This window comes from Cnephaeus nilssonii, assembly GCF_951640355.1.
Source record: "Cnephaeus nilssonii genome assembly, chromosome: 15".
NCBI lineage: Eukaryota > Metazoa > Chordata > Mammalia > Chiroptera > Vespertilionidae > Cnephaeus > Cnephaeus nilssonii.
In genome coordinates, this window is record NC_137086.1 from 10,540,106 (window position 1) to 10,564,580 (window position 24,475).

Here is a 24,475-nt window from a genome sequence, read left to right on the forward strand (position 1 = left end):
CCATAGAACCCAAAGGTCGGGGTTTTGGAGAAGCTCTGGGTTGAACTCGTGGGGATACAGAGATATCGGTAGGAAGCTCCTCCCCTTCCCACACACCTGTCTTAACCCCCCCCCCCCCCAATCTCTTCCATCTGGCTGTTCTTGAGTTACATCTTTCTCTACTCAGCTGGTAATCTAGTAAAAGGCTTCCCTGAGCACTGGGAGCCACTATAGCAAGTGACTCAAGCCCAAGGAGGGGGTTGAGGGAATCTCCCATCTCTAGCTGGTCAGTCAGAAGCGCAGGTGACAACCAGGACTTGCCCCTGGGTCCGAGGGGCGGTCTTAGATGACTGAACCCTCGGCCATGGGGTCTGATGCGCTCTCTGGGTCAGTCCTGTCAGAGCTGAGCTGAAGTCTACGACACCCAGCTGGTGTCTGGAGCATGGCTTGTCCGTGCTGTGGAAACCACACCACCGCCCCCCCACACACACTGGAGCTGGTACTAGAATGATCTAAATTGTATATCCTTTTTGAACCCACAAAAATGTTGTAGCAATTAAGTAATGCAAGTCAGAATAATGGAGGATATCTTTTATCTCATCTTTTTAGAGTGGTTTGCACTACTGACTTTATAACAACACATAAAATAGCCTATGAGGATTATATTTAATTTTTTAATAATTGGACTCCACTTAGTCTGTGGTTCTTGCTTCTCTGTGGGGCTCAGTGGAAATCAAGTCCCTGTTTCGACTTGCAAATGTGCAGCTTGGTGACGGCAGAAGGCACCTCGCAGCTGAGGATGCGGAGTGAGACACGCTACAATGAAGTGGCAAACGTAAAGATGTACTCCAGCTTTCAGCAAGCAAATGCCATTCCACTTTTTAATCAAATTTCAGACGTTCTTGTTTTCCAGGGTGCGTTCTAGGGTGGAGCTACGTGTCCGATGAGGGCTTTCCCAGTGTTGGTGTTAGTCCTCGCAGCCTCTCAGCCTGTGGGTGTGCCTGGTGCAGTTCTGGGGTCACAGGCAGCCAGGGGGGTCCCCTTCCCTTTGTCTTCTCTCCCATCCCCGGCTCACCCAGGCCTGTTGTGCAGACAGGAGCCGCGAGCAGGATTCGGAACGCGGTGTGCTGTGGGAGGCGGACCGGAGCCGGGTCTGGGATGCGTGGGTCCCGGGGTGTGGGTGTCCCCTGGCCTTAATGCAGCAGGGCCCTGGGGCCACCAAGTCCCAGAGCTCCAAGGCGGGGAGCACAGGGGTCACCTCTCCCGTGCATCTCTCTCTCCTCCCGGGTAGTTTGTGAAGTTTGCCAACATCGAGGAGGACACCCCATCCTACCATCGGAGCTATGACTTCTTTGTGTCCCGCTTCAGTGAAATGTGCCACTCTAGCCACGATGACCTGGAAATCAAGACCAAGTGAGCAGCGGAGGCGAGGGGGCGTGAAGGCGAGGGGGCGTGGAGGCGAGGGGGCGTGAAGGACAGGGGACGTGAAGGCCAGGGGGCGTGAAGGCACGTGAAGGCCAGGGGCTGAAGGCCAGGGGGCGTGAAGGCGAGGGGGCGAGAAGGACAGGGGACGTGAAGGCCAGGGGGCGAGAAGGCGAGGGGGCATGAAGGCCAGGGGACCTGAAGGCCAGGGGGCGTGAAGACGAGGGGGCACGGAGGCGAGGGGGCGTGCGCAGTTGATGATGGGAGCATGGATGGATCTTACAGGTTCCCAGCCCGTGTGTGTCTGATTCCCCTGGTGTTTGCCTCGCTCAGACGTTCCTGGGGAGGAGAGAGCACCTGGTGGAACGTGGGGGGGCAAGCGGGCAGTGCTGGGCTCCGACACGCGCTCTCTGAAGGAACAGCCTCCGGGGCAGGAAACGGGGTGGATGTGAGATAACGGTCCTGTGAGGCCAATTTGAGAGCCAGTGACAGACATACACCCCCATGCGCTCTTGTACATCCATCCATTTATGCACCCAGAAATATCCCACTCACCATTATCCATCCAAATAGCCACCCACCAACCCAAAGCCAAGTCCTCCCATTGGCCCATCCCACTGCCCCCTGACTTCTGTCCTCCACTCTCCCCCACTCGCTCCCCTCCGGCCACGAGGCCTCCCACTGCCCCAGGGCTTGGCACAGTCTGTCCCTGTCCCGAATGCTTCCCCTGTGGATCCGCACAGCTCCCTCCACTACGTTCAAGCCTTCCCCTTCTCCCTCACCCTGCTCTGTTTTATTCTCCCACGGTCCTCATCCTCTTCAGACATGTTTCTTCATTTACTCACTCTGTTTCTTACTCATTGTCTCCCCCCGCTAGAATGTAAGCTAAGAGAGCCTGGTAGCCCGGTGCGTCTCCCTCCGGTCCCCCCTCCTCACTCCTAAGTTGCTCAGAGCCCTGCATTTGGCCTCCTAGTTCCTGGCAGCACTGTGAGCTCCTGTATCTTGGGCTCAAGCCGGAACAAACCCAGCTGAGAACGAAAGAGAGGGCACCTGAAGCCACGGCCACCTCAGGGATGAAGTCTGGGTGGTACCAGGGCCAAGGCGGCCAGGGAGCATGGCCTCCAGGGCTGGTGTCCACCAGCGCGAGGAGCCAGCCAGGAGCCCGGGTCCCCAGAAGAGTAGAAGGCTCCATCCTGCCTTTTGATGGGTGAATGCACCCCTAACCCTGCCCTTGCCACAGAAGCTGGACTTCTCAGGGTTCGAGGGCCTCCTGGCCCCATCTCACCCTTCTCCTTACAGGATCCGGATGTCGGGCATCAAAGGGCTGCAAGGGGTGGTGAGGAAGACGGTGAACGACGAGCTGCAGGCCAATATCTGGGACCCACAGCACATGGACAAGATCGTCCCGTCACTGCTCTTCAACTTGCAGCACGTCGAAGAGGCCGAGAGGTGAGCCGGCGAGGCTGGAGTTCGGACAGCAGACCCTGAGCCCTCCCAGGCTGCCCGTCCCAGCTGCTGGGGAACCGCAGGGTGTGGGCTTTGCTAAAACCTGGCTCTGAGGCCAGGGATCTTGGCTTTGTGGCCTGTTCTGCGGTGAGTCCAGGGCCAGCTTTCTGCAGCCCGTTGTACCCCGTAAGGTCTGCGTTCACGAAGGCAGGATGGTAATTGGGGTGCTGGGCTCCCTGGGGGGCTGGGCTCCTTGTTTGGTCCGAACCAAGCACCAAGCCTCAGGGACCTCTTCCCTCTGGAAGCAGCAGGCCAAGGAGGGTTTTTTTTTGTTTGTTTGTTTTTTTAATATATTTTATTGATTTTTTACAGAGAGGAAGAGAGAGGGATAGAGAGTTAGAAACATCGATGAGAGAGAATCATCGATCAGCTGCCTCTTGCACACCCCCTACTGGGGATATGCCCGCAACCAAGGTACATGCCCTTGACCGGAATCGAACCTGGGACCTTTCAGTCCGCAGGCCGACGCTCTATCCACTGAGCCAAACCGGTTTTGGCCCAAGGAGGTTTTAAAAGGCCTTGTGTGGCTCCACTTCCTGAGGACTTTCCCTCCCTGACCTTCCTTCCTCCCTCACATCCTGATGGGATTTCAGGCCCTTAAAACAGGCCTGCCTGACCAGACAGCCCCCAAGACCTGGCATTCATCCTGTCCCCACCCCTTGCGCTTCCTCTCCGTGAAATGGGGTGCAGGGGAAGGTTCATGTCCCTGTCCACCTTGGCTGTGCAAGACGCGGGCTGAGGGTATTGGGTCTCTCGCTTTCTGTTAGTTGAGCCTGTGCTGCTAGTCAGGCAGGGAAAGTAAGTGTGCCCTCTGGTGGCTGTGTCTGGAGTCGCACCTCCACTGACAAGATGGGCCTGTGGTCTCAGGGCCCACAGTCCTGGGGATCCTTCTGTCCAGGTTGGACCCACCCTCTGTGGCTCAGGTAACCTGAGCCAACCACTGTCCCTTTCTCCCCTCCCCTTCTCCTCTCCCTTCTCCTCGCTCCCACTTTTCTTTTGCTTTCCGCTATTCTGCCCACCTCTCTTCGTATCACATATCTTTTTTGCCTTCTGAAGCCTCAGGGCATGGAGATCCTCGTGGCCGTGCCTCACCAGGCCCCTGGTGCTCAGGGTGTCTGTCCTCCTGACAGAGGCACACCAGGCCTACCCCTAAGGATTCCCAGGCAAAAGCCTTCTCCCTTCTCCCACCGTCTTCCTCCACTCTGGGTGTCTTCACCCCACATCGTTTCTGAGCCGGGACATCTCCCCTGTGACCTTCATCACATTCCTGCTTGTCCTACTGTCACCACTTGCCTGGATGCAGCACAGCATCCCAGCACACACACAGCCTGGTCCCAGCTTTGCCTCCCACCCTTCACCCACGAGGCTGTGTGTTCCCACAGCCGGTCCCCCTCGCCCCTCCAAGCGCCAGAGAAGGAGAAGGAGAACCCGGCAGAGCTGGCTGAGAGGTGCCTCCGAGAACTGCTGGGCCGGGCTGCCTTTGGCAACATCAAAAACGCGATCAAGCCTGTTCTCATGTGAGTCCTACACCGCCCCCCACCCCAAAGCGAACCCTTTCGGGTCCCGGCATCTAAGGAGGTGATACGGTTGTGGTGCTGTGGCCACATCAGTCCCTTCTCTGTGCCTATGTCCGCTGCATTGAGACAACGAAAGCTACCACGCAGTGGCCAGGTGCAGCTTTGGGGAGAGGAGTTGGTAGGCGGGGCCCTGAAGCTGAAGGAAGATGCCCGGTTAACTCCTAAAGCCACGGCTACAGAGCCCTGTTCCTTGACCCCAATCCAGCCCTGGGGCTGGGACCACCCTGGGTCTTCCCTTCTCCCAGCTGGAGCTCTGTGAGGCCTGGGCCTCTGGGAGGGGCCCTCCCCCCCCCCCCCCCCAGCTCCTCTCTCCTCCTCAACATCACTCTGCATGTCCCAGCTGTCCCCCCATGTTTTTCTCCCTCACAGCCACCTGGACAACCATTCTCTGTGGGAACCCAAGGTGTTCGCCATCCGCTGCTTTAAAATCATCATGTATTCCATTCAGGTACGGCTTGTCCCCCGGCCAAGGGGCTTCGGGGGCCGGAGGTGCGCTTGTAGACAAAGCCAGCTCCCACACCGGTCCTGCCGCACCTCACTGTGGAGGGTGACCGGCTTAGTTTTATTTCTGACCCATCACAGACCAATACTTTGTAAAGCACCATTTTTAAAAATCCATAGAAAATGTAAGTGAAAAATTCGTGAGAAGTACAAGCCCATAGACCAGGGGTCCTCAAACTTTTTAAACAGGGGGCCAGTTCACTGTCCCTCAGACCGTTGGAGGGCCTGACTATAGTTTAAAAAAAAACAAAACTATGAACAAATTCCTATGCACACTGCTAAGTTGGCTGCTAAGCAGGACAGGCAGCGGCGGCAAAAACACCCGTCGGGCCGGATAAATGTCCTCGGCGGGCCGCATGTGGCCTGCGGGCCGTAGTTTGAGGACCCCTGCCATAGACCATACTTGGCTGCCACGCATTGTCAGATTGCTTATGAAACGCTGACTCTCGATTTCTGTACTTATCTCAGCATAAACGCGCACCAGGCAGCCCTAGCCGGTTTGGCTCAGTGGGTACAGCATCGTCCAAGGCACTGAAGGGTCCCAGGTTCGATTAATGGCCAAGGACACATACCCCGGTTGCGGGCTCGATCCCCAGTGTGGGGCATGCAGGAGGCAGCCAATCAATGATTCTCTCTCATCATTGATGTTTCTCTCTTTCTTCCTCTCCCTTCCTCTCTGAAATCAATAAAAACATATTTTAAAAATAAATAAAAATAAACGGGCACCAGGCAGATCTGGAATTGTCACCAGGCCACGGGCCACACTGTGAGCAGCACTAGGCTAAGCCACGTGGCCTCCTGTGCCCTTACCAATGAGACATAGGGGGTTGAAAAGGAAGACAATATTCTAACATGGACTTTTGCCCCATTTGGAGGGAAAGGGCCCAGGTCTTCCCTGGGTTGGACTTCATTCCTTGTTGGGCCAAGGGGGAGGGGCTCAGGGAAAGGAACCTTTGTGTGTGTCCCCCCTCCCCCCACCACCGCCTTTGGGTCCCAGTCCAGGGCTGCCCTGGCTCAGAGGCCACATGGGGTGCTATTGGGGACCAGCACGTCTTCCTCCCCCCAGCCGCAGCACTCCCACCTGGTTATCCAGCAGCTCCTGGGCCACCTGGATGCCAACAGCCGCAGTGCGGCCACCGTGCGGGCGGGCATCGTGGAGGTCCTGTCGGAGGCCGCTGTCATCGCTGCCACCGGCTCCGTGGGTAAGGCGGCCCTGAGGGGAGTGGGGGCTGGGACCCCTCCAGGACGAAGAACTGCCCTTAGCGGGAGGCTGCCCCCCTCCCGGGAAAGGGCAAGGCGCCTTGGGGAGGTGTCAGAGCGGGGAAGCTGGGGGCAGAGGAAGCCCCTGGCTGGAGGGGCAGGGCAGGGGGGGATGAAGGAGGGGCCCGCCCTGAATGCTGGGGTCCCACCCCGCCGCGCAGGGCCCACGGTGCTGGAGATGTTCAACACCCTGCTGAGGCAGCTGCGGCTCAGCATCGACTACGCCCTGACCGGGAGCTACGATGGGACCGTCAGCCTGGGCACCAAGATCATCAAGGAGCACGAAGAGCGCATGTTCCAGGAGGCCGTCATCAAGACCATAGGTGCTGCCCAGAGGGGCGTGGTCCGTAGGCGGGGCCGGGCCCGGGGGCGTGGTCCGTGGGCGGGGCGGGGCCGGGAGGGCGTGGTCCGTGGGTGGGGCGTGGCCCAGAGGGGCGTGGTCCGTGGGTGGGGCGGGGCCCAGAGAGGCGTGGCCCATGGATTGGGCGGGGCCCGGGAGGGGCGTGGCTCATTGATGGGGCGGGGCCCATGAGGGGCGTGGTCCAGAGATGGCACCCGCGGGGCCTTCAGTCCAGGGCATTGCAGGATTGTCATCCCTTCCAGAAAGGGCAAGGCACCTCCGGGAGGTGTCAGAGCCGGTGTTCCCGCGGGCACCCAACAGAGCAGCTGGTGGCAGCGCCTCGGTGGGCACCCGGGGCTGCTGCCCTGGCCCAGGGTCCAGGTTCTCCATCTCAGAGACCTTAGCCTCAGGCTCTGCGATAAGCAGAGGAACTGGAGCCTGGACGAGTCCTCTGGAGTTATCTAGGTTTCAACTCTGGGTCTGAATCGTCCCCCCAGAGAAGCAGCAGGAAGGCTGAGCTGAGAGACCCCGGCAGCTGTTGGCCTCACGGGGCCGACCCTCTCCTCCATCTCTCTCCCACAGGCTCCTTTGCCAGCACGTTGCCCATGTATCAGCGCTCGGAGGTGATCCTCTTCATCATGAGCAAGGTCCCACTGCCCTCCCTGCATCACCCCGTGGAGACGGGGAGGACCGGGTAGGTCCACCACGCCCTCCTCCCGCCCTCTCCTTCCTGGCTCTGCCCTCACTTCTCTCATTCTGCTCTCAAACCCCTCCGGAGCCTTCAGGGGGGCCCTTGGATCCCACAGCAGTTACTCAGGCTGCCACCCTCCCTCCCCAATAACTACCTCCCGCCTTGCGGGGAGCCATTAATTCCCCGTCTGCTTCCTGGCTCTGAAGTCACCATCCTGGGTAACTCAACACATAAGCCTCGTGGGGAATCTAATCACGAGGGAGAACTACGCAGGCACGTGTGGGGTCCCCACCCAAATCACAGGCTGGTGAGAGAGTGTGTCTCTGCTCCACAGGGAGAACAGGAACCGGCTGACCCAGATTATGCTGCTGAAGTCCCTCCTTCAGGTGAGCCTCTCCGGCCCCTTCCTGCTCTGCCTCTGCGGGAGGAGGCGCCTTCCAGGGCCGGGGTCGGCCCCAGCACACAGCTGTGCAGGCTGCGCGTGCACAAACGTCTGTGCGAAGGGCCGAGGGGGCTGACACAGCCTGTGTCCCTCTCACCTGCCTGCTGGGCACACACACAGCTGGGCCGTCCGAGCAGGCGGTGCGGGGTCTAATTTTCACCCGGGTTCCTCGTCAGCTACTGAAAGCATTGTCACTCCACATTGTCTCTGTACTGAGATGGAATCTGCTGGTTCCCGCCCCTTCCCCCTCCAGTGACCTGCGCAGATCCTTCCCCCTGTTCCCTCCTGGTTTCACCTCAGTCTCCCAGACACAAGCTTTCCCTTCGTCAGTGTTTTATATTCCTCTTTTCGCACCTTTGCAGCCGTCACTGGGTCTAGAGAGTCATTGTTCTCAAATGTTGTTCCCATGACCAACTTGTTGAACGGTAGAGATTCCCCGGAGATTCTGAGCCATCAGGCTGCGTGGGGTCCTGACTCTGTGTCTGTAACAAGCTCCCCAGTTCTCCCTGTGCACAGCCCTGGCCTCAACTCCGGACATCTCACAACGACACGATTCTCCCAGTTGCTTTTATCTCCATCTCTCCTCGCCTATCATAAACACAACCACAGAATTTTCTGGAAATGCTGTTCCCCACATGTTGCCTCTTGTTACAGTGTAGGTCTCAGTTGCCAGTTGAGGCACATCTAGATTTCATACAGGCACACCTTGGAGATATTGCGGGTTCGGTTCCAGACCATGGCAATGACACGGGTGTGCAATAAAGCAAGACACACGAGCTTTTTGGTCTCCTAGTGCACATAAAAGTTACGTTTACACTATACATACTGTATAGTGCGCAATAGCACTATGTCTAAAACTAATGTACATATCCTATTTTTAAAACAATTTCTTGCTAAAAGTGCTAATCATCATCAGAGCCTTCACCATCAGAGCCTTTGTGCCGGCGGAGGGTCTTACCTTCAGTTTGTAAAACAATGCAACATCTGCGAAGCACAATGGGTACGCCTGTCTTTTCAGACGGAAGTTGGAAGGTCTCCGATGCCCTTTCCCTCTCTAGACGCCCCATCGCATCCCTCAGCCTGCTCCGTTCCAGCCATGGCCGTCTGCACATCCCCTCACTCCCACTCAGGCCCTCCCTTCCCGCCCCCAGCCCACGCCTTTCATGCCACTCTATGTTTATCAAGGCTTTTCATGCTAATGCTGCCCACGTCTGGTTCCCTCCTCCACCTGTGGACTCCTCCCATTTCTTCACATCCCTCACTGATTTGTACCTGGCATCTTAGTAAGGTGACATTTTGGGGCGCGCTCAGGTACATCCCCCTTCAGAGAGCACTGGTGTTTGCCATGGATGGCGCCAGGTTTTGCTAGCTCCTCCAGGGCCTGCTGAATCGTCCAAGGCATTGTCTTAGAACGTAGGGACTTCACAGTCAATATGCTTCGCTGCTTTTGACGGCTCTGACATCACGTAGGCTGTGTCTCTGCCGACTGGCTTTGATCAGAAGACCCCTTTCCTGGCCGCGCGAGAAGAGATGTGAGCAATCTCTGTGTGTGCTCTTGGTGGTTGTCGTGTGCGGAGGTTCTGACTCCGCAGCCCAGCTGTAGGTTCTTCCGCTGTTTGTCCGTCGCTCTGGGACTGTCCACCCGCCTAGTAAGCCTTGTGTTCACCGTGAGTCTTTGTCGGTTGTGCCGATGGCCTGGGACATAAGTTCAGAGGCTCCCTGACTCCTGCTCCCCTGGTGCTCATCCCTTGCTTGCTTTTAACCACTTCAAGTTCCTGCGCACGGTCCCCATCCACCCACATGGCTGCTGAGCTGAGCTGAGGAGGTTGTCTCGGATGTTGGTGCGTTCAAAAAAGTTGCCTAAGGCATCCAGGGTCCAGGGTGGTCTGGACTGGGGGATCTGGCCTGGGAGATGCCCAGAGAGGGTGAATGCTGCAGACCCAACCTTTGTTGGCTGCTCCTCCACCTCCTCCCTGTACCTGCGGGGGCCAGCGTTCCTAAGCACGGCCATCTTGGGCTCCCTTGCAGGTGTCCCTAGGTTTCCAGTGCAGCAATATGATGTCGGCCCTGCCCAGCAACTTCCTTGACCGCCTTCTGTCCACCGCCCTCATGGATGACCCAGAGATCCGTCTCTTCGTTCTAGAGATTCTCATCAGTTTTATTGATCGTCATGGCAACCGCCACAAGTTCTCTTCCATCAGGTGAACTTGGGGCCCCCTCCCCTGTTGATATGTGATGGGAGAAGACTCCTGATCGGGCCACACATGCAGATAGGAAGACAGCTCAGAGACTCAGGGAGACCCACCAGAGAACTGATCACAGACATTGACCCTGGGGCCCCGTGAGGGGGAAGAGTGATCGAAAGAGCACTTGATTTGGGGGAGATAGGGGATGGATTGGAGATTTGAGAGATAAATAGCTCCTACTAAAGGGAGTTTTCAGATGGGGAGGAAAAGAATAATCTAGATCAATATTTAGGAAAAGGGGCCCTAGCCGGTTTGGCTCAGTGGCTAGAGCGTCGGCCTACGAACTGAAAGGTCCCAGGTTCGATTCCGGTCAAGGGCACATGCCCGGGTTGTGGGCTCGATCCCCAGTCGGGGACTTGCAGGAGGCAGCCGATCCATGATTCTCACTCATCATGGATGTTTCTATCTCTCTCCCTATTCCTTACTCTCTGAAATCAATAAAAATCTTAAAAAATAAATTAAAAAAAAGAAAAGGGGACAGGAACTAGAGAACGTGGGAGAAAGTAGAGAGTGGGTTAGGAACCAGGGCTGGAGGAGCACTGGGAGGCCTTGGTACAACCCATGACTTCGGGATGAAGCCCAGTGACACCACATGAGCTCCGACTGGCCTCCCACATGGGCTAAGGTGGCCCCTCATGTCCCCTTCCAGTACCCTCAGTGACATCTCTGTCCTGAAGCTGAAAGTGGATAAGTGCTCCCGACAGGACACCATCTTCATGAAGAAGGTTAGCAAATGTTACCTCAAGATACAGTGAATCCCCAGCAGGCCAGGCCCTGGGACCCCAGTCCCTGCTGACCCCTGCTCCCGGAGCCGGCCTCCTCCCGCTTTGTGTAGGCGGGATGAGCAGCCCCTAGGGTCATACCCATCACCAAGGCCAGAATGAGGACCAGGCCAGTGACTGTGTTCTGCTCCTGAAACAACTTTGGCAGCAGCTGTTGTTGCTGGTTTGACTGGACCCAGCCTTCCCTAAACATGCACTCCTGCACGTGTTCACGTGCACTGGGCGTCCTCTCCCTGGGGGTGGACGTGGGGAATACACAGCTTTCCCACTTTCTTCAGATGAGTTTTTCTATTCTTGCTCCCCCTGTTCCTGGCCTGCCACGGTGGCCTTGCCCACGCCCCTATCCCCATCTCCAGCACGCCCAGCAGCTCTACAGACACATCTACCTGAGCTGTAAGGAGGAAACGAACACACAGAAGCACTACGAGGCACTCTACAGCTTGCTGGCGCTCATCAGCATCGAGCTGGCCAACGAGGAGGTGGTGGTAGACCTCATCCGTCTGGTGCTGGCTATTCAGGTGGGACATGGGGGTCAGGATCGGGGAGGACCTGTTGTGACCAAGCACTAATTAGAGTGCTGGGTAGCAGCTGCTTAACAATTGTTTTGGCGCTGGGAATACTGTGCCCTTGGTTGGCCATTCTTCCATGAAGACCACCAGCCGTAGCCCTGTAGGTGAACCATGAAGAATGTGTACTCCATGGCTTCACCCCAATCTCAGGCTAAAGGAGACCCAGGGAACAGGGTCATTAGCCCTCAGTATTTCAAGCCTCTTAAAGAGTCTGAATGGGACTCCAAGGATTGCCAAGGGGGTGCTTGTAAGCCCTGAGTGATTCCAAAGCAAATCATCTGGTTCCCAAATTTGCTTCTGAATCGCCTCAAGCATTTATTAAAAATATGTGTTTCCAGTTCTGTCCTAAGCCTGGGGGCCTGTAGATTCAACAGGCCTCCCTTGTGACTCTTAGGCAGGCAGTGTGACACTACATAGGGCTTTAGACTTTCAAAGTCTGCCTGGGTGGGAGTACACTCCAGGCACTGGGGTATGCCCTTCAGATCTCAAAGATAAGGGTCTCCAGGGGCCTGAAGCTAGGCGGGCATTGCATCCTGAATTGTGGCAAGCCTAGAAATTCAGTGGTGGCCAGTCTTAGGCCACCTGCTTGACAGTGCTAAATCCTGCAAGGCCAACCTAGATGCTATGATTGTCTTCAATCAGGGAGATGGCCCCCTGCTCTAGCCTGAGCTTCTTTCAGCATTTGCCTCATCATTTCCTGGCAGTCAGAAGCCATCCTTATTAAAGCTGAAGTGAATGGTCCCTAGAACAATCCATGAGAGCCGATGACCTCAACCCCCACTTTGCAGTTCCAGCTTTCGTGACTTTGACTATCCAATCACTCATCATTAAGCCCACCTCTAGGACGCTGCTTCCTTCACTACAGACCTTGCATGATGCTTGGAGGACAGGATTGGCTTGCTACATTGGGTTCACATGTTAAATTGAGAAAGTTGTGGGAGTTACTAGGGCAAGCATGTCAAACTCAAAGGCTAACACAAACCCCTACGGTTGTGGGGAGGTTAGGCAGAAGGTGGGGCACCAGTAGAGTTTGTCAATGAAAAGCTGCAAACACCCCTCGGTGTTGCCACAGGACTTGGCCCAGGTCAACGAAGAGAACTTGCCTGTATACAACCGCTGCGCCCTCTTCGCGCTGTGCGCGGCCTACCTGAACCTCATCAGCCAGCTGACGACAGTGCCTGCCTTCTGCCAGCACATCCATGAGGTTGGTGTCCTCATGACCCTGAGGTGTCCTTGTGACTGTGAGAACTCAGGAAGCTCTCAACTTGGGGTTTCCCCAGAACTTTTCCTTAATTGCACGAGCCCCATGCTTAGTCATCCTCTTCATTAAAAATAGTAGCATCATTGCGTACTTGCCTCCCCCATACACTTGCCTGCCAACTATCCTCCCACTTCTCACCATCTTAATAACTTTCACCGTCCTTGTCAAAAATCTGCAAAGGATACCGAGGGAAACTCAACATGTCACTGTCAGCAGGATGTGTTTGCAGTGCACCAGGGCTTGGGAACAGCGTGACCTATGCTCCGTTTTCCAGGTTTAAAGAGAAACCAGGAACAGGTCACAGAAGCAAGAAAGAACAGTCTCTTGGGAGCTAAGTCCCCAGCATTCGGAGGACACTGAGTGCATATGTGTCAGGGGGAGAGCTTGAGCAGACCGCCCGGCTGCTCTGAGGGTCCCTGTGGTCTGAGTTTCTCCCTCAGAAGCCCGCTGTAGGGCGCTCTGCCCCCGATTTGCAGGAGGGAGGAAATACTGAGTGGGCCGGAGCTCTTCCATTTGCTTGTTCGGAGCCCCCTCACCCTGCTGCACCCAGCTCTGACCCTGTGATTCCTCCCAAACTCCAGGTGATAGAGACCAGGAAGAAAGAGGCTCCGTACATGCTCCCTGAGGATGTGTTTGTGGAGAAGCCCAGGTGAGGAGTGTACATGGTCCAGGAAATCAAAGGCAGCTGAGTAAGAAGGTGGGCCTGTCAGAGGCAGGGGCTTAGGCCTCTATGGGCTCTAGGGCTGAAAGTAGAACCTGCCCGTGGCCCATAGGTCCTGGGTCAAGTTTGACAGGCATGTGACTGTAATACACACCTTGAGCCATCTCGATGAGATGTACCATATAGGTTATGTGATCCTACCTCTGGGAGCTGTGACCACGCCCATGGGGGAGGAATCCTGGAGCAATTGTTCCAGACATGACACTGCCATCAATCCAAGTGGCATTGTCAGACTGATGTCACTTCAGCATCAGAGGAACGCAAGGAAAAGATATTCTGGGGGGAAAATGTCCAACACCAGGGGATGGCTTTATCAATTATGGCCATCCACACAGCAGACGACTGCTAGCCCATTTACAATGGTTTCAAAAAGTAGCTAATGTGATATATTCACTACAGAAGAGGTACATGAAATAGATCATAGAACAGGAAGGGGGCGGGGGGTGTTGTGTGTGTGTGTGTGTGTAAATGTAAGTGACTGAAGGATTCTGCTCACTGAAGCTTATCTCTGGAAGTGGTACAATGGGTGATTTTTCCCCATTTGCATCTCTGTCATTTGGTGTAATGAGTGTTGCCTTTATAATAAGTTATTAGGAAATCATCCTCGTTACCCACGGCTCTCACTTGCCTCTTCCCTCCCTTGTCGTCCAGGCTGTCTCAGGATCTTGATGGAGTGGTGATTGAGTTCCTCTTCCTCCAGAGCAAGATCAGTGAAGTCCTGGGGGGCAGTGGCTACAATTCAGACAGGCTCTCCCTGCCCTACATCCCTCAGCTGACAGGTATGAGCTCTGCTCAAGGACGCCCAGGCCTGCCTCTGGCTTGTCATGGCCAGGGAAGGGCCTGAGTGTAAGGGACTTCATTCGCCTTCCATGGCACCGTGGATGTCACACAAGGGCTGAAAGGCACAGTGGAGATCTATGGTGAGATCCTCTGGATTTCCCCACCTCTCCTCCTCTGTGCACGGTCCTTAGAAGTTACTGGCCCACAAGGTAGCCTGGCTTGTGGATGGGAGAGGCCCCATTGTGCCACACATGGGCTACAGAGACCCAGCTCTCTGTCACCGACTTCCATTTCCTTGCCTGTAAAATAGGTATATTAACAGTACTTGCCTTAGAGGGTTGGTGTGAAAAGTACATAAAATAATGAAGGCAAATGCGCATAGTAAATGCTACACAAATGACAGCCAGGAGCTATGACGCTATAGTTAGTGCTATGAGCAGGTGACGCTTGCACAAGTTGAGCTATGCTTTCTGGTTATAAGAAGCTTCTTTGTGCTCATCAAGGATTTCAAAATCTTAGTCCTGAAGAGCAGAACTCACCATCCTAAAATGGGCAGAGAAGGCTCAGCTGTAAAATCCAGCTGTAGACTCCACGTGCCCTGAGCCCTCAGAGGACGTGGACCAGGCAAAGCAGAAGGCGTGGGAGAGGGTGCCAGGGGCGTGATCCTGGCTCGCTCCCCCATGGCTAGGAATCTAGCTTCTGGCTTCTCCTTTCCCAGATGAGGATCGCTTGTCCAAGAGGAAGAGCATTGGAGAAACCATTTCCCTGCAGGTGGAGGTGGAATCTAGGAACAGCCCCGAGAGGGAGGAGGTGAGTGTCTCCCCGATACACTGTCCTGGTGAAGCCCAGCATCCCCGGGGGAGGGCACCTGCTCCTGCCTTCTATGGAGGCAAACACTCTATGTTCCAAGCCCCTCTAACTGCACAACACAGTTAAGGTTGCACAGAAAGTAAATTTCTCAGGGAAGTCCAGTTTTCCTACTGTCATCCCATAGACCACAGACATTTCCATCTGGAAGATATGATCTGTATCCACCTTCCTCCCTACTGCACTCCCATAAGGATGTCATAAAAAAATCGCTCTTGAAAGACTTGTTGGTTGTCATTCGCCATTCACGGTGGAGACAAACATGCTCCATATTGGAAATCGGAAGGATTAATAGGAGAGATGAGGGTGAGACGCACCCATAAAGGTGCTCTTTTAAAGAGAAGGCTGCAGCTGAAAGATCTCTCCCCCATCTTTTCTTGAGGGCTGTGAATGTCTAGTTTCTGTACAACGGAATATGTGCTATCTCCCCTGCCATTGTTTCTTCTACCTCAGAAAATAAAGCAGATGTACCCACGAGAAAGGGAGAATAAGGAATCATAGTGGAAATACCAAATTTACTTCTCAAATGGGAAAGCAATGGGGAGGGGACTTGGAGGAGGGAGAAAGAAGTGAGGACTTGGACAATAAGACTTGCGGAGTTGAGGGAGGGACAGTTTCTACCCATTAGGGCTGGTGTGGCCACGGAGGACAGTATGGACACTTAGTCTTTCCCCAAGGAGCAAGGAGAAGTCATTGGGGTCGAGATCAAGCCTCCCTGTCACCATGCCCTCAACCTTCAGTTACTGGGGGAGACCTCCCGTCCTGGGCTTTTCAGAGCTTATCTAGAACCTTCCCATGGAAGGAAGGAGGCTAATTGGAGAAGTGAAATGAGGTTGAACCAGGCCCTTCCAGCTCTACAAGACTGGGAATCTCAAAAATGTTAGAACCGCAGCAGGAGCTGGATGCTACTCCCCACCCACATCCCATAAGTCCTCAAAAATGTTATTCAGTTCTGGAAATTGACATTTGAGATTGTACGGCCATCTGTAAATACAATCTCCTCTTGCTTCCAATATTTTCTGTTAGGGGTCTGAAGATTTTTTTAATTATTATTACACAGTGTTTTCCTCCCACTGGGCTTAATGGGACAAGCCGGGGGAGGGGATAATGGGTTCTTTTAGTGGAGACTCTAATGAGGAATTAGCCTCCCCACCCCCATGTCACTACTCCTGGGGAGCTTCCGGAGACCCTGGCGAGAAGGTGGGTGTGTGAGGGAGTCTCTGCCCATTGGGACATTCTTTGAGACGTGAGGGGGCTGCCAGGTAACTCAGGAAGCCAAGGCTGCCTCCTCTGATCCCTCCCCCGCTCCACCTTTGTAACACTGGTCCCCTCTCCCGCAGCGAGTACCAGCAGAGGAGATCACCTATGAGACGCTAAAGAAGGCCATTGGTAAGTGGGAGGCCCCCAGGGAGCGGGCTGGAGGGGAGGGCAGAGCTGGGTCTTGGTTGCGAGCGAGTGGGTGTGTGCAGCCCCATCTGCTGTCCTCCCGGGGATGATGCAGCACAGACTGGAGGGCAGACATTGTGGCTTCCTCTGAACTCATCCCAGCTCCCAGAGCCGCAGTGGGAAGCCCTGCTCTCGTGAGGGTTCAGCAGTGTTGCCCTGGGTATCTTAGGTCAGACAACCCCTTTTCCTCTGACTGCTGCCTTCGAGGTAATCCACTGAGGGTTACAGACAGTCAGGTAAAAAGCAGTTGTGTATAAAGACTTTGACTGTTTTTTGTTAGAATGTGATACAGAAGAACAAGTTGACCAATGAAATATATTAAGAACAAATCATATTAGTGTTTCTTTAATAATGGCAACAGATTCCTAAAATATTTTTATTGATTTCAGAGAGGAAGGGAGAGGAAGAGAGAGATAGAAACATCAATGATGAGAGAGAATAATTGATTGGCTGCCTCTTGCATGCCCCCTACTGGGGATCGAGCCTGCAACCCGGGCATGTGCCCTGACGGGGGGAATTGAACTGTGACTTCCTGGTTCATGGGTCCATGCTCAACCACTGAGCGACACCAGCAGGCGGCAATAGATTTTAAAATGTAGTATTACGTCTTCTGTCTGAAGTACTCCAAATGAGAGACTTTTTCTGAATGCTGATGACAAATTATGTCTTCAAATGCCAGACCTCTTTTATTTTTGTTGTCACTGATGGTCCTCCTGAACGTACACACTCTCTGCCTTCTTAAACAGCGGATGATGGACACATTTGAGACCCCTCCCCTTTTTTCTCTAACTCATTTGGACACCAAGAGGAATATGTAGACACCTAAATACCTTCATACCGCTCTGCCACAGGGGCTCTGGGCTGGCTTTTGTGGTCTGTCTGGCCTTTCCATTGTCAACGTCCCTTTTCAAACCTGCCCTACAGCACTTCCTATTCCAGGAACTTCCCGTTAACAGTCCTAGTGGCAGTGCAGTTACCTGGGGCTTTAAAAGCCCAGCTTCAGGGTCTGCTCAACTGGCTCTCAAACCCTTACGCAAGGAAGGTCGCCGAGCCCTCGGGAAAGGTCTAGACCTGCTGGGGCCACGTGATGGCACCACACCCTCCAGGGCCCCGCACCCAGCCCATCAGCTGAGGGGGACTGGAGCTGCGGTCACAGACAGCTCCCGGGCCGAGTCCGCCCAGCTCCACGTCAGTGGGGCAGGCCCTGCGGGCTGACCCCGCTCTGTGCTGCAGTGGACAGTGTGGCGGTGGAGGAGCAGGAGCGTGAGCGGCGGCGGCAGGTGGTGGAGAAGTTCCAGAAGGCGCCCTTCGAGGAGATTGCAGCGCACTGCGGGGCCCGGGTGAGTGAGGCCACAGGGGCCCGCCCTCAGGGGCCAAAGGGTCCGGGGCAGGACGGAGTTGCTGGATCTTTGCACGTTAGTCACCCAGAAATTAGCGTTTAGACGCCAGCAACACCCTGGCCCTACATGGCTTCCCCATGAACCCAAAGACTTGGCTCTTGGCCATACCGGCCTCCAGACCTCGCACTTTTTATGTAAGAAAGAAGTCCTGACCTCAGGAGCTCCTGCATCAGACCGACAGACTTTAACAATTATTATCATAATGGCAAGTGTGTACATAGCACTTTATCTGTGAGATGCACCGGAACATCTCACACCTGTTAGTTTATTTCATCCTCATGACTACTCTTGTGAGGTCGGTGCCAGTCTGACCGTCACATGACGGAGTGATGGGGAAGGAGCCCAGGGGGAAGGAACGAAGGCCAGTGTTTGCAGCGGGACCCTGCAGGCCGGGGGATGAACAGCTGGCCTGGGGAAGACCTGAGAGAGGGGGCCCCAGGCAAGGGGAAAGAAGGGCTCGTATAAGGGAAGGGCACAAACATTTCTTGAGATTGATTTTATACGCCAGGACTTACTAGTCACAATGTTCCTCTTAATAACAATGAAATATACTTGTAAACATTCAGAAGTTACAAATAACTCATACTTTATTGTACTTTTTCCTCTCAATAAAAACATGTCTTTTTATTATATAATATAATATGCATATATATTTCCAATTATTGTGATAACTATATATAATAATATATAAATACATGTAAGTATAATGTCGATTTGGGGGGCCTATATTATCCTGACCTCTTGTCCCATCTCAGGAAGTAGATGCTGCTCATTTCATGAGCTCGGCGTTGAGGCCCAGGCACAGAACACGTGCACGGCTCCCTCACGCAGTCGGAGCCAATTACGCACCACTGCTTCTTTGGAGTTAAGAGCTGGAACCAGCTCTGAGCCTCCTGACTCCATGCCCAGCAGGCGCTACCGTCCTGCTTGGAGGAGCTAAGGGTCCTTCAAGAAGCGCCTGCTGAAGTCCTCGTGGTGCTCCGGGTCTCTGTGCTGCCCCCGCAGGCCGTGGCCGGGCGGCTCTGCCTGACCTGAACCCACAGCCAGGGACCACAGACCAGTGCTGGGAACGAGCTCCCACCATCCCTTCCTGAGGCTGCACTGCCCAGACCTCCAGTGCGCGCTCTGGACCGGTGGGCTCATGACCACCCGCAGCGTGCGGGCCCCCCGCGCTGACTCTCCCTCTGTTTGCGTCTAGGCGTCACTGCTGCAGAGCAAACTCAATCAGATCTTTGAAATCACCATCCGGTAAGTGGCAGCCCTGGCCCCGGGGCCCCCTACCTCTGTGGCCCAGGGTTGGGCGCCCTCCTCCCGAGTCTTCCTCTCACTGTCTGCAGTCCTCCTCTCCCCAGCCTCTGTCTCCAGGGCTGGAGTCAGCCACCAACTCTCCCCAAAAAGGAAGTTGAGAATAGAGAGGAAAAGAGACGGCTCAGTGAACCCTGGGAAAGAGTCAGGGGTCCTTGTTTCCCAGGCTGAGACTTTACTTCCTAAAGCAACCTTGTCACTGTAGAGCCTGCATGGAGCTGTAGGTTCTAGAACAACTTGAAACATGGGAACCCATGGAGTGACAAAGGCTCTGGTCCCTGCTCAAAGAGCAACACGAATCAGCTGCTCTAGTTGGTTGCATGGGGTGGGACCCGCTCCTCATCCCCTTCTCCTCCATGTGCTCCTGCCCAGGCCCCCGCCCAGCCCGTCCGGAACCATCACCGCAGCCTACGGCCAGCCTCAGAACCACTCCATCCCCGTCTACGAGATGAAGTTTCCAGACCTGTGTGTGTACTGAATTCCAAGAGGTGGAGCTGCGTGGAGGGGTGGGGCTCACCCTCACACCCCACCCCTACCACGTGCACGTCTAACAGGGATCTCAGAAAAGGTCACCTTCCCAGTTAAGCAAGGTAGAGCCCCAGACTCTCCCGCTTCCCCTGTGTCCCCTGAGGGGTTGGCTAGCTGCCCCTCTAGGACCAATAAGCCTCTCAACTGTACCCTTTAGTCTCCTTTGTGTCAGCGAGGGGCCAAGAATGGGGGGCGGGGAGGGTCTGAGGTCCTGCAGCTCCTGCGTGGTGTGGTGGTGCAGCAAGTGTAAGGCTTTAATGGTGGGGGTGGGAGAGGGCACAGCTGCCATCCCCCCAGGAAGGACTGGATGGAGCCACCGTTGGTCAAAGGACCCTGTAGACAGCGATCTAGAGAAAGCCCCGGGGAGAGCTGGAAGCTGGGGGACCGTTCTCCTCAGAGCACCCCCTGCTCCGTCCCGAGGCCCTCAGGTCTCCTGCGTCTCTTCCACTCTCCCACTCGCCCTGTCAGCTTCTCTTAGTGATTCTTTCTATTATTAATGGATGTTGAGCCCTTATAACAGGAGCTGGGTCGAGACACACGGGAGGGGGCAGCAAAGGATGACATGAAGGGCCGGTGGCTGCAGGTGGAGGGGCGGCTCTCCCCAGGCCGGGCCTGCCCCCTCCTCCCCCAGGCGCAGCCGGCAGAAGTGGGCAGGTCCCTCTTTCACCTCCTTGGTTCAGAGGGAGCTTGCTTGGCCCTCCCATGGTTCTCTCCCTTCTGGACGTTTCTCCGAGTCGAGCTCTCTCTTTAACGCCTTTCTTCCTGTGGAGCCCAGTGTGTTTCTACAGCTTCTGGGATGAGGGAGGGCAGGACCAGATAATCTGGTTCTAGATGACTTGAGAGAGGAGCTACTGCAGGGCCCGGCCTGCCCACAGCACCTCCCGGGGAAGAGGCGCCTGGCCTGGCTGGGCTGGGGGGCGGGAGGGGAGGCTGGGAGCAGGGGACAGAGAGGGCGGCACTGGGAAGGGATGGTGGTGGTGGGAGGAGCACTTTGGGACTCAAAGATGTCAGAAGTCAATGAACGTTGTGGATGTTTCATTGAGGAAAGAAGGATCCAGCACCTGATACTGGAATGACTTTTTTCACTCTTTGGACAAAGTCCGGACCTCAGTCCCACCTGGCCTAGCTCGAGGCTTGGGGAGAGCGGTGGGGACCCCTTTGCGTTCTGCATTTCCCCGGAGTCCCGCCAGCCAGTCCGTGTGCCGAGGAGGAGCCAGGAGTCTGTTTGCTGTGCGCTTCCTTCCCCTTTCTCGTCTCCTGTCCCCTGCTGCCTCTGGCTGGACCTCGCCTGGGCCTCCTCCTGGGCCTCCCCAAATAGTTATTCTCTTCCAGTGGAACTTCCCACAGCTGTTCTGAGCTGATGTAACTCACAGTAAGGTGTGAATGGCCAAATGACTCTTCCCTGGAGAATTTTTTTTTTTAAAGAGAGAGGGTGAATAGATTCTTCGCCCCAAAGGAATCCCTTGTAGGGTACAATTTTAGGCAGCGTGGGGTGGGGTCAGAAGCAGACACCCTGGGGTCACACCCCTTCATGGCCCTGCACAGACGCAGTGAGAGCCTGACGATCAGCCCAGGTGCATTTCCTCAAATTCGGAGGAAACACACTTAACCAATGCCTTTCCCATTACCGCGCAGCTCTCTCTGGGAGGGGCTTCCTGACCCTGATCTTGTCATTTCCCCCCTTGGGCGCTGCCTCCGGGATAGGGGCCTGCAGCTTCCAGATGGCCGGCATGGTTACAGGGCCCAGCCGGCTCCTGGCCACGTGGCTTCTGGCTAGTGCTCAACCCAACTTTACAAGCATCAACTGAGATTTCCCCTCACTTTAATATCTCCTTATTAAGAAGCCACGTTTCAGATAACTTGAAACAAACTTGAAGGCAAATAATTTTGGGGAGAAGCTTCACAGGAAATCTAAATCTTTGTTTTTAATATATATTTTTATTGATTTCAGAGAAGAAGGGAGAGGGAGAGAGAGATAGAAACATCAATGATGAGAGAGAATCATTGGTCAGCTGCCTCCTGCACGCCCCCCACTAGGGGGTTGAGCCTGCCACCCAGCATGTGCCCTGACCTCAGGGAATCAGACCCGTGACCTCTTGGTTCCTGGGTTGACGCTCCACCACTGAGCCTCATCGGCCGGGCAGGAAATCTAAATCTGGCGCCACAAGCCTGTCTTCCCATCTGTATCCCCTGCTCGGCTTTGATGAGGAACTCTGTTTCTTTCTTGTGCCTCCTTGACTTTAGGGTCCACCCCCAGGGCAACTGCACCCTGAGCACTGCCCTTGGGACCCTGGTTCTGGGATGTGGGAGGCAGGGCCCTGGAGCCTCTTGCTAGAGCTAGCACTAGGACCAAAGACCTGCAGGTCCCCTCAGATGTCCCCCTGTCCCTCCCCTCCCTGGGAACAGGGTGCAGAAAAAGGTGCAAGGTTCCCATTCTTCATACACTCAGCTGCTCCTTCCTCTTCTCTGTCCGAAGCAGCCTTTTCTTTCCGTCACAGCTGCATAGCAAAGACGTGATTCTTTTAGAGAACTGGCCGTGTTTTTGAGTGCCGTCTTCCCAGATTCAATTTCAACTCACCCTCAGTAGGATATTAGGTTGCCTGCTGCCAGGAGGCAGAACCTGGATTCTGGCCCAGTATGCCTCCGAATCAGAAAGTTTAAGGTGAGTGTTGACTCAGACAATGAAATGGTAAATCAAGCAGTTCTCCTTCACCCCTATCCACGTGCCCCTCCACAAACCCTGGGAATGGATGCCAAGCAGTTTGGTGGGCGCCCCGGCCCTGGGCCTCGCATCCACCACTGCTTCCTGCCTTCTGAGCCCCGTAGCGTCTGACAGCACCGTGTCTTGTGACCAGCCCTTTCTGCTCCCCTTGTCTACTGTGGTTTTGAGCCAACTGCTCCCCAAAGCCACGGAGGACTCTTGCCTCATGGGCAAGGGGTCGGTTTAGTTAGCACTCTGCAGACATACCTTAATGGGTGTGAATATACTTGACATCTGAAAGTTCTGTTTGTTTAGCTGAGTCATGTCCAGGCATAAGCAGCAGGTCAGCAGGAAGCACTAGTGTGATCCTGGAGGCTCCTCCTGCCTTCCTTGCAGTGGGGTCCCCAGTGCCCGTCGTCATCTTCCTCCCCCGAAAAGAAGAAATAAGTGGTTTCTTGACTCCTAACTGCCTCCTCCCCGGAGAAGGAACCCAAGCAGGGAAGCAGCAGCACTAGACAAGTCCCCAGATACTCCTCTCTGCAGCCCTCCACCTCAGACACAAGTAGAAACAGATGAGCAGTGAAAAGGTGGGGCGGGGACCGACTGAAGTGCTTGAAGAAGCATGACGTCACCTATGCACTGCCCTTTGCACTCGATGGTCTGGGTCCCAGAGAACACGTTTCAGCTGGCTTAAGAATTAGAACAGCCTCGGGGTACCTTTCAATGGCTCAAAGGCCAGACCTCTGGGCTTCCCTGGGGGCCTCTGGATCGGGACACCTTCCAGTTGCTATAGCATTGTCCCCAGTCCTGACCTGGGTACAGAGAGTGTCACTGAGAAGTGAGGCTGTTTCTCCCGATTCCTCTTCATAACCATGAAATGGCATTACCCTGGCTGAGCGCCTGTGGGAAAGGACGAGACCTGAGCTGTTACCTGAATATTAAGATTGAAGGTAGCCCTAGCTGGTTTGGCTCAGTAGATAGAGCGTGGGACTGTGGACTGAAGGGTCCCAGGTTCGATTCTGGTCAAGGGCACAGGTCCAGGTTGCAGGCTCGATCCCCAATAGAGGGCATGCAGGAGGCAGCCGATCAATGATTCTCTCTCATCATTGATGGTTCTATCTCTCCCTCTCCCTTCCTCTCTGAAATCAATATATAGTTTTTTTAAAAAAAGACTGAAGGTAGACAAGGAGATCAGCTCATTTGGGCAGGCCATGCCCACTGCCCTGACCCATAGGCCTGGCAGGAGGTTGTGCTGGAACAAGACATCTTCCTCACGTCTGGGGCAGTGTGTTGCTGCTTCGTCCTCTTCACCTTGGAAAGCTAACCACATCTGAAGACTGGAGAGGATAGTCAATACGGGCCTGGCCAGCTGGGGAAGTGGGGAAAAGACACAGGGGCAGTGGCTGGGGCCCTGGGGGCTGTTGGGGTCAGAAGGCAGATTTCCAGGCTCTCTTTTAGCACCAGCCAGGTTGACCAGCACGCTCCTCCTCCTGGAGACCTTAGGGCCTCCTCGTCTTCCCCTTTCGAGCTCTTCCTCTATGACTGTTGATTCTGGCCTGTGGGGTGCAGAGCTGTAACTCCACAAATGCTGCAGCCCACACATTATAACAAGTCTGTGTCCATTTAGAACTTCATGACCCGGCTGAACGTGTGTGTGCCCATCTGCATGCATGTGTGTGTAATGTAGTTCCTAGTAGACGGTATATGTATATAATAGCTGATGTATTTATATGGAAGTGCAGAATCAGTGCCTGTGGCAGTTTTCTGTATTTTAAACTCATTGAGTCAAATTAGTTTTAAGGAAGGGAAAAGAGGAGTGGGGGAGGGGTGGCGGAGAGTGTGGGAAGAAGGACTCTTAGCAAGATCCTTCTTTAGGACTATTAGTTGTGATTTCCCAATGAGCCTTTATGAAGCCCTTTTCAAATAAATGTTAATGTTGTCACCACATGGTTGCCTATTTGATTTCTTTAAAGTAAATGGTTTTTTGAGATGCAAGCAGGATCTGAAAATACCAACATTAACCACTAACATTTAGCCACCACCACCTGCCATTACTTCACTTGCTTGAAAAGGAAAGAGCGTAGGGGGAAAGGATGCTACCAAGATGTAAACATGAGGATTCCCAGCATGGGAGCATCCTCTGATGGGAAG

At 54.7% G+C, this 24,475-nt stretch overlaps 1 protein-coding gene across 2 annotated transcripts in view; it reads left to right on the forward strand.

The window, feature by feature from the left end:
* The window catches only part of EFR3B (EFR3 homolog B), a 69,741-nt gene extending 45,483 nt beyond the window's left edge, over positions 1–24,258 (forward strand). The window contains exons 5-23 of one of the 2 annotated variants that reach the window (XM_079791909.1): positions 1,271–1,392; positions 2,701–2,850; positions 4,290–4,424; positions 4,854–4,932; positions 6,052–6,187; positions 6,407–6,568; positions 7,168–7,279; positions 7,611–7,662; positions 9,747–9,919; positions 10,614–10,689; positions 11,103–11,264; positions 12,388–12,519; positions 13,158–13,225; positions 13,949–14,076; positions 14,796–14,887; positions 16,285–16,333; positions 17,624–17,730; positions 18,989–19,038; positions 19,468–24,258. In XM_079791909.1, the coding sequence (XP_079648035.1) occupies positions 1,271–1,392; positions 2,701–2,850; positions 4,290–4,424; positions 4,854–4,932; positions 6,052–6,187; positions 6,407–6,568; positions 7,168–7,279; positions 7,611–7,662; positions 9,747–9,919; positions 10,614–10,689; positions 11,103–11,264; positions 12,388–12,519; positions 13,158–13,225; positions 13,949–14,076; positions 14,796–14,887; positions 16,285–16,333; positions 17,624–17,730; positions 18,989–19,038; positions 19,468–19,573 (2,091 nt within the window). In that variant the 3' untranslated portion in view covers positions 19,574–24,258. The remainder of the gene's footprint in view (positions 1–1,270; positions 1,393–2,700; positions 2,851–4,289; positions 4,425–4,853; positions 4,933–6,051; positions 6,188–6,406; positions 6,569–7,167; positions 7,280–7,610; positions 7,663–9,746; positions 9,920–10,613; positions 10,690–11,102; positions 11,265–12,387; positions 12,520–13,157; positions 13,226–13,948; positions 14,077–14,795; positions 14,888–16,284; positions 16,334–17,623; positions 17,731–18,988; positions 19,039–19,467) is intronic. The other variant, XM_079791910.1, reaches the window with a different exon arrangement.
* Positions 24,259–24,475: the final 217 nt, after the last annotated feature.